General features: G+C 35.0%; 2 protein-coding genes across 2 annotated transcripts; both read right to left on the bottom strand.

Annotated features, from left to right (window-relative positions):
- Positions 1–1,708: 1,708 nt before the first annotated feature.
- Positions 1,709–2,583, bottom strand: LOC111900687 (ferredoxin-thioredoxin reductase, variable chain). Its single transcript, XM_023896600.2, has one exon. The coding sequence runs from the start codon at positions 2,360–2,362 to the stop codon at positions 1,886–1,888; it is 477 nt and encodes a 158-aa protein (XP_023752368.1). The 5' UTR covers positions 2,363–2,583; the 3' UTR covers positions 1,709–1,885.
- A 2,503-nt stretch (positions 2,584–5,086) lies between these two features.
- Positions 5,087–9,344, bottom strand: LOC111900780 (protein OBERON 4). Its single transcript, XM_023896692.3, has 2 exons — positions 5,862–9,344; positions 5,087–5,790 (listed from the first exon to the last, which is right to left on the bottom strand). Exons 1-2 carry the CDS (start codon positions 8,668–8,670, stop codon positions 5,324–5,326), a joined length of 3,276 nt encoding a protein of 1,091 aa, XP_023752460.1. The 5' UTR covers positions 8,671–9,344; the 3' UTR covers positions 5,087–5,323.
- Positions 9,345–9,779: the final 435 nt, after the last annotated feature.

Consider the following 9,779-nt stretch of genomic DNA (forward strand, 5'->3'; position numbering starts at 1 on the left):
CCGTTAGATTTTCAAAATCGTTTTCCCACTTTCATCAAGTAGTTCTCAAAATCATTTTCCATGTCTTCCGTCATGCTCCCAATCATTATAACGAAAAGAATACAAGGAATTGGGGTCTTAGCTTTAAATTGCGACAATATAGCAAAATAAACGCTTCCACTCTCTTAATATGGACTTTGATCCAAAAAGACAACTATCACTCTGATCTAACATCTCTATCTTTAACCCTAAAATGTTAATATATTAACACTTAGTCCAAATTCAAGTTTACTAAGGTGTTGTTTGTTTTTTCTGAGGCAAATGTCTGCAGTCTGAAAAAAAAAAAGACTGTTTGTTTTTTTAACATCTGCGGGCTACTAAAATAAGCTGAAATCTAAATAAATTGATTTTTTTAAACTTCAAAGTGATTTTTTAATATTTTTATAACTTTGTTATAAATAATTAACGAATCTAGATCAACTTTTATGTATTATTATATAAAAAATAAAAATAATAATGGTATGAATTAACGTGTATATATATATATATATATATATATATATATATATATATATATAATTTTAATTTACTTTTTTTTTGGCATTTTTAATTTGAGATGCATTTCAATTAAATAACAAGTTCAATTATCATCGTACAATGAATGAGATGGCAAACGGGCAACAAGCTGTGCCGCTAAGCCTTTTTGAATGGTATATATTTGATAAAAACCAACAACTTTGGTTGCAAATTTATAACTAAACATTATAATTAGTGATCAAAGAATTTGATACATAAATCGATGGAAATAAACTTCGAGTTTTTCAGTTAAATTCATTAAAAACGTACCATATATATATATATATATATATATATATATATATATATATATATATATATATATATATATATATATATATAGACACACACACACACACAAACACACACACTCTAATTTTAAAACATCTAGCCTCAAATTATGATGGGTGCTCAAATTCTAAATAACATAAGGTGTGATTTGACGCTTTTTCAAACCGTGACGAGCCACGTCATTTGTAAGGTGTAACTTAAAGCGACACTTTTATATATAATTAATAATTTTTTAATATATTTTTATTATTATTTATTTTTATATACATATATGACTTAAGGGCGACATTTTGTCAAAGTTATGCGACAAGTACAAGCTTTGAAGCTATGACAAACTTTTTAGAACTTATGGTGTTCCGGTATCTTAGAACATTAACCACTGCATAATAGCCATTTTGCAGGAAAAAAATTATGCAAATAATATAGAAATACATAAAAATATAGAAACAAGTAAAATCATACATGGATTTGAAATTTTGGCTGTTTAAACTTTAAATCATAAATTATGTACAAAGAAAAGGTTCATGAATCACTTAAGACGATTTCGCAAAAGTTATTTGAATGCCATCAAAAAGTAACAATCAAAAATGTTTAATTACTTACTTTAACATCTTCGACGATATATATGTATCGACATATTGTTTAGAAAATAGGCAGACCACTGTCTTCCTCATTAAACTTTTCTTAAGATGATATCGACATATTCATTTCGAATAATATCAAAATATTTAGCTACTAGAAGTGGTATTTTGCTAATATACAATGTGTTTTTGTCAAATGTTGGTGGCCAATTTCTAACAGAGATTAGAAGATTGATCTTCAGGTTGGTGGCTTCCATAGTCATCATTTTAATAAATAGCCATTAATGAAAATATTTTAATTAATATCAAACAGCTAATAAGGAGTGAGCATTTTCATAGTATATAGTATATACATCCATAATACCTGGAACATATTCAGTTGTGACAAACTCAATATTGTATCAGCAATTTGAGATCAAAACCGGATGCAGATCTACAATTTGATCAAAATCAGTAAATCAGTCGATATACTCAAACTCATCATCTCTAAGATGCGCGAAGAACTTCACAGGAGCATCGCCACGCCCTTCAAGTTTCTCCAGGAACTCGATTTTGTAAGGAAAATTAGCCGAAATCTGCTTCCCCTTCCAAAGGGCGACGTATTCTTTGATTTTACCTTCCTTCCCGTTCAATTCTACTTCTTGTACTTTAGGTATATGATAAACCTTCAACGGCACCTTTACCCTAACCCTAGCGCCGATCTTCGCTGGACTTTCTTCTTCTGAAGCGGAAGCCGGATCGTCGATGATTGCCGTGGAACTGGAATCTGATGCCGCCGATTTGATCCGTGGAAGCAGATTCGATCTTTTGTTGTTTGCGTTTCTGAATGTTAGAGAGTAATCGGAAACACAAGCACATACCATTGGAGAGATTACACGGTGGTTGATGGTGGAGAGAGGTGCCGGTGCGGCGGAGAATATCGCCGTAGATGTCATTTCGATCTGATATCGGATTGTGGTTGGAGGATTTGTTATCCATTGAAGTGAGGCTTTGAAATTATATGGACATGAAATAAAGAAGAAAATTCCAGTGACACGTCATTTGTTTATTATCCCTATGTTTTGTTTTTATTTTTTTAATTTAAATATATATATTTCAAAATTTTCCCGGCAAAAAGTGTTCGTAATGATAAATAAATACACAAATTGTTTTTTGTTCCCTATTATTTTCATCCTTTTATATAAGAGGATTTTAGCAATACTTTTCTTTTAACTAACAATCACAACAAGAGGTTTGAACTCAATTCTCTTGTATTAAGATATATGGTATATGCAACCAAATTAGTCTATAAATTTGACCACTATTAGGATCTAAAAACAATATGAAATTATAAATTTGGACCCATATAAATGATAAAGTAGTAAAGATGTAAAAATTCATAAGGATTGTTCAAGTTTGAAGTCAAATATTTTTTTTTCTCCATCAACGTTGTGATTTATATTTCTTATGTTATATTTCTCATGTTAGCTGATCATATATCTTTTTTTGAATTGAAAAAATCATCTACCAAATAGAAATTTCACATAAAAAGAAAGATTGGCTTCTTTTTATATTTAAGGGTAACCAATAAATAGATTGCATATTATTGTGTGAGACTGTTAATCGGGTTCGGGTTGTCTAATGGATGTAGGTGTCGTGGATGGATTCATGACTAGAAACTTGGTGACAAAACATAGAGAATTTAGTTTGATTACATATGATGGTAACTTTTATTTTTTTTTATTTAATTATCATAAACCTCATGTTTGATTGGAGCGATTTGAAATTGAAGTAATTTTTTTTATCAAATTTGACATTTTACACAAATTCTTTTGTATTTTTGAAGGATCTTATAAATTTTTCCAACATCTCTTCCTACTGTCAAGAAATAAAACTCTTCGAGGATAAAACATCCAATGTTGGTGTCCCATTTTTTTAACATCTTCCTCTCCAACTTATAGGTGGCCTCACATTATGATAGCATTGGAACACTCATTCAACAATCTAATCCCCTGCCAGCCTTTTACAATGCATAGTTGAAACTAGTAGTTAAAGAAACAAGAAAAGCTAAATAAGTTGTCGCTAGCACCACTTTAGCTTTAAAAATCCATCCACCACCAACCCTTCTCATGCACTGACCACCCACAATGGCAACTCCCACACTCAAACTCGTTTGCGCGGTGGTCACAGTAAGGCGACACCTCAACAAACTAGCCCCAACAACCCACTAGGGATCCCCTTTCCGCCTTTGGGTTGACTTCCATAGTCAGTACTACCTTGCATATATCCAACATCATGGAATCGACCCCGACTCCATGTTGGACGCATCCTAGCAACACAATGTCAAGTCTTTCTCTCATATATCCTTTTTAAGACTTTTACAAACAAACATGATTTGATGTGTCAAAAGCATTCATCATCAAACTAATAAAATTAAAGAATAACCATGTTGGACGCATCCTAGCAACACAATGTCAAGTCTTTCTCTCATATTCTTTCTCTCATATTCTTCTGAAAACTAATAAAATTAAAAAATTTACAAGAGAACTTCATGTTTGTTGATTGAAATGGCTATGCAAAAATTAAATTTAAATATTGGTGTCAAAATCAAATTATCATATAGACATGTTTGTGCCGAGTCAGGTCTTGCATTGTGTCAAAACATTAAGTGGGTAGAGAGTGATTGACCATTACCGGATCCATTTAGTTCACGTTTTGTGTTGTGTCAACCCATTTATTTTCATGGTGAGTGTGCGTCACGTTTCAAGTTAGGAGTATTGTCATGACATTTAAGGTTAAAACATTTTAACATCTTGAAAAAGTACGAATTAGGTAGTCGCCAAGGAAAAAGTAATAGTTGAAAGGCAAAATAGTTAAATTTATGGTAAATTTAGAGAGCAAAAAGTAAAAAGTATGAGTTGAGCGCTCATGAGGAAGAGGGAATGAGAAGACAAGCTCATGAGGAAGAGGGAATGATCACGAGGACTGAACCGTTTATGAGATAACATAAAAACTGAACAGTTTATGAGATAACATAAAAACATAAATTAGGTCTTGACCTAAACAGTAAGTCTTTCACATTACAAAACGACTCAACCCAAAGGTTTTCTTTCAAATGGTTTGATTTTGGATATTTCTAGTTTATTTAAAAAAGTAAAAAAAATTGCAAATAAACGGGTCATTTTCGAGTTACACTCAACCATAACCTTACTCGTTCTTACCCAAACTTGTTAATTTCTTATTGAGTTCATGACAGTTTTCACGTCGTGTCACCTTATGACACCTCTATTATCGGATGATCAAACATATTACAAAGATAATCTCTCTAAAACAAAAAAGCTGTCAGAAAACTTCTCACAATAAATACTCACACTTCTCATTTTGAAAAATTAAATATTATCATATCTAGTGGTTATTTCCATCTTCATACTCATATAATACAATACTATGATAAATATTATCATATCTAGTGGTCATTTCCATCTTCATACTCATAATATAATACCATAATGAATCCACTAACTCTTTCTTTTAATCCCTTACTTGATAGAAGAATATTTGATTTCTCCACTATTTTAGTTGTTAAAAGACTTTTCCATTAATGAAAAATTAATACATACTACTAAATGGAATTTCAAACCTATATTTTTTTAGCAAATCCACATATCATGAGATTTGGATACTTTTAATATTCCATTTCAGAAGATGAAAACGCATGTATCTAACATAAAAGACCAATCTCTGTACAGTCTAGTCTGTCTTAAAAAGAAAAAAAGAACATAATATAATTCAAAGTAGTAAACCTACAAATTAATCACCAACCAACCCCCACTAAACTTGCAACGCAAAAGCAAAAGGTAGTAGTAATAGTAATAATAATACTTTAATTAACTAATAAACCTACCTGGGTGACATGGTCATGAGGATGAGGTGAAGTTTCTTTTTGTAGCTTCCATTTTCAAAAGCAAATCCTTAATCTCTCTTTCCATTCTTAGCTTCATATTAAAATACTCCTGATGTGCATTTTCCAAAGCTTGTAACTCCTCAAACTTTTGTCTTCTGATTTCCTCAGCCTCTGAGAAATGCAACTTTGCAACTCTACTAGCAAACTCCTCATCAATCTTCTTACTTTTAGCCTGTGCAATCCTATTCAGACCTTCTGCTTCTCTTCTTGCATCATCTGCACGCATTTGAAACATCTGAGCCTCTGCTAACTTAATCCGCACAATCCCATCCAGCTCATCAAAAACCGGTTCACGTGGGCCCACAGCTACTGGTTTCAAATGAACCATCGCCCTTTCCCTTTCTCTTTCTCTCTCACCATATCCAGGTTTCAACACTTCCTGTGGAATTTGAATGTTCTCTGACTTCAAACTATCATCATCTGCAATCAGTAGTAGTTATTAGAAAAATGAAAAGTTAGGTATGTAGTATTTTAAATCATCGAAAACATACCGGTAAGAAAACCCATGACAAAGGACCGAACTTGATGAACATTTGCCTTGTCAGACAGCCTAGTCAGCATCTGGAGAGAGATTTCATGAAGTCTTTTCCCACGAATATCCTCGCTGGCAGAAAAGATTCTTCTAACATATTCAAGCTCATTCGACAGTGTCTCAGCTGTCCAGCCTTTAGCAAAATTCTGAAACACTTCTCTCACGAACCCAAACATCTCAGAGGGGTGATCACACGCAACACAATGAAACTGCATCTCGGTTTGACTTTGACCCGGGGCCCGATTCGCACTCCGCCCGTTTCTGATGTAGGATTCGCGTATCCCACAGTCTGTGTGACACCAATGCAGACACACATCACATCCTACCCAACTACATGTGTTTGATGCCATGTCGAATTTTGAACAAACTAGACACATACACGCACTACAAAACCCCTTTTTCTGAACACAAATCTTGCAGTCGCATTCGTCAACGGGGATGTAGCTTCGACATGTCAGGTTTCTGCATCTTATGTTGAGAAAGATTTCCGCCAGGTCAGACGATGACGTGTCAATGTTGGATTGGAGAAAATCTTGGATACCGGTTTTTAAAGCTACGAGTATCTCGATTTGAGTAGTGTGGGCTTTTGAGAGAATCTCTAGGGTTATATCCGACCTTTTTTCGAGGGATTTGCGGAAGGTGGAAAATTGTCTTCGTTTGCTTGGATTTAAAATGACATCACGCACGGATTCTTTTAGACTTGTGAGGGACGATGTTGTCATTTCACTTAAGATTCTTGACACGATGTGAACTGGATCTGAAACCACCATTGCGAGAAGAGGCTCCACCATTTCAGTGGTTTGACTTAAAGAACCAATAGCTTCTCTCATTAATCGTTTCCTATCTTTATGATGCTCTGAACCAGTTTCGTGGGACCCAACACTTTGTGATCCCGATGGCTGTTTCTTGTTGTTGCTACTTAGCTGTCTTTCAAGTCCAATTGGTAATTTATAACTTCCTTCTGAAACTTTAGTGGTGTGTAATTGTAAGGATTGAGCATTTGGAAGAGGTTGAGAGTGATGAAAGATACCATTTCCATTTGAGAGGCTCATTTGAATGGGAGGAGGTTCTTGGTTCTTGGGGGTGTCATCTGGAGGCTGAACTTGCCATGTCACACCTTGAAACAATGGACGACTTCCAACAGATTGTTCAAAGTCGAATGAAGTTTCAGTTAAAGAACAGCTAGGGTTGTGGGTGTAGTGTTGAGAACCAGAAAAAGATCTTGATAACGTGAATCCATCAGAACTTGTTTGAAAAGAACTTGCATGTGATTGAATGCTCATTTCTTGACTTGGAGAATCTGGACCCTGAATCGGGTTTTGAGAACCAATGGGTAAAAGAACACTTGGTAATCGAAGAGAAAGTTCAAGTGGTTCTAATAAGAGTTTCTCATCTTTTGGTTTGCTCAATCCTTTTTGCTCGATACTTTCACTCTTTTTAACTGGATCTGTAAAGAACAAATCAAAACCACGTGTACTTGGTCCTTCTATGTCAATCTCCTTGTCATTCAATAAACCACTTGATCCATTTTGATTAACATCGGAGTCTGAAACAAGAACACTTTTTCCCTTATCTTTGAAATTATGGGTCAGTTCTTTTGTCACAAAAGAATGATTAACAAATCCAGATGAAACATTTTGTTCTTCATTTTCTGTTACCTGTCCTTGTGTATTTGTATCCATGCTCATATTCTCCCCCTTGACTTCAAGAATTGTATCATTTACCTGTTTAGGTTTTGTTTCCTCAGGTTTAACATCTTTAGCTTCCTCTTTGTGATCATTATAAGCTTGGCTTTGTTCTGCTGCATCCTTCTTTTGGCTATCTGACAAAAACAAAGCTTCAACTTCATTTTCACCTGTTCTCTGGGTTGAAGAATCTTCAGAAGTTGATGATTCATTAACTTTGTTCGTTACAGGTACTGGTACTTCGATATCAGTAACAATGCATGTTCGATCACGCTTGGGTTCTTCCACACATTTGTCATCAATGGGATTTTCATGTTTTAATGGCCCAGAAGGTGGATCTTCAGTGATGTTCTGGACAATAGGAGCAGGTTCAGGATCAGGTTCAAGCTCTCCTTCTTCTCTTTCACTATTGTTTCCACTTTCTTCTGGAAGACTTTCACTCTTCTTCACTTCAAGACTCTTTGAAGACTTTGACTGTTCACTTCCAGAGTCCTTTGACCATGGTGGTGACTTTGCATCTCTCCCTCCCTGAGGGGACCTTGCATTACCAACTTCTTCTGAAGCTGCTTTACTTCCTCTAGCAGAATCACTGCCGCTCTTTGTGCTTTCCTCCACATCTTTCCCTCCACCAAACCGCCTCCATGAAGAAACACTTCCCTCTCGCCTTGACCGATCTCTTTCTGATCTAAACCCTTTAGGGAAATCTCTCCTTGGCCCTGAAAAACTTTCAGATCTGTGTACCCGATCACCACCATATCCACCACGAGGAGATGAACTCAAGATTCCCCTCTCATTACTATCCCTATACCTGTCATAGCTCTTTCTCCTCTCGTAACTGTCAATATCATAATCTGACCTTTTCCGTGTCAGCTTTGGATTCTTAAGATCATCATCTACCCTTTCATAACGTGAAGAAGAAGAAGAGGATAAACCCCGTTTCCCACTTTCAGACTTGTAATGAAAACTTCTGTGAGATGAAGACTGGTGCAAATTTGAATCATCGTCCTTTCTTCCCCAATCCTTAAAAACACCCTTTTCTCCTCCATAAGAGTTAAGATCATCACTCGACTTCAATCTCTTCATATTTAATCAAAAATCACTACCACGGCAATAGATAAATCAAAAAGAGGACCATAAAACAACCCTCTCACCTTCAGCAATTACTAATCAGACATCATCATTCTTCACTTTGTTAGGGAAAAAAACATAAATTGTCAAGTGTGAACCGCTAAATCTGAAGAAAACATAGATAACATCAAAACGGCCCAGATATCTTCAAATACTTCCAAAGTACCAAACCGCTCTTTCGAAAACCCTAGATTTTAGCTGATAAAACCACGGCGGTTACAACAACAGCGTCGACATATAGATCTCAATCTATCATCTAAACAACTACACCGAACTGCATAAACAACAAATACAAATTTACAAGCAAAGATAAACGACCACGAGGATCCTAATTTACGATTTCTTCTTGTTCCCTTTCAAAACCCTAAGTTTAAAAAGATAGGTACAAGGAAATGGACAGTTGAACAGCATAGATTCAATAAAATTATAGAAGAGCAGCAGGTCGGATATATCACCGGAAATAACGTCGGCAAAGGTCGAAGGTGCGATTCCGGCAACACAAAATGGTTGAAATTTGTAGCTTTTTGACAAAGAGAGAGAGAAGTTATTATCTCAGTCAACGTAGCTTTAACTAATGGGGAAACAGAGATAAAGAGGAGAGAGACTTGGATACGCAAGGTGCGCAGAGCGCATAGTTGGACCTTTGGAAAAGAGTGGGTATATAGTGCGCATACCCAGCGCATGTTAGTCGACAAATTAGTCAACGAGAAATTTGAAAGTTGAAAGTTGAAACGACAAGGGTCACAGATTTCCACGTCAGCATTGATTTCCAATCACTTCAAGTAACGACGAAAATAATTATAAAAAAATCTGAATTACGGAATTCCCCAAAGTCTTCCACGTTTCAACGTCTCCGCATTATTTTTCTTTCCGCTTGTCAATTATTTTTATTTTATTTATTTGGAAAAATAATTTGCACGGTAATTATTTTATTAATTTTGTTAGGGCGAGCATGTTAACTGAAAAATTGTATTATAACCAAATCAATCAATATAACTGAACCATTACTAAAATAATATGATGCGGTTTTTAATTCTAATTAACCAAATACATATGGGTCGGTT

This window comes from Lactuca sativa, chromosome 4 (genome assembly GCF_002870075.4).
Source record: "Lactuca sativa cultivar Salinas chromosome 4, Lsat_Salinas_v11, whole genome shotgun sequence".
In the NCBI taxonomy this organism is placed as follows: Eukaryota; Viridiplantae; Streptophyta; class Magnoliopsida; order Asterales; family Asteraceae; genus Lactuca; species Lactuca sativa.

Coding starts and splice junctions, on each gene's coding strand:
- LOC111900780 (XM_023896692.3), bottom strand. CDS start 8,670: ATGAAGAGATTGAAGTCGAGTGATGATCTTAACTCTTATGGAGGAGAA. Junction 5,791..5,861: donor TGTCATGGGTTTTCTTACCG/GTATGTTTTCGA, acceptor TACTGATTGCAG/ATGATGATAGTTTGAAGTCA.
- LOC111900687 (XM_023896600.2), bottom strand. CDS start 2,362: ATGACATCTACGGCGATATTCTCCGCCGCACCGGCACCTCTCTCCACC.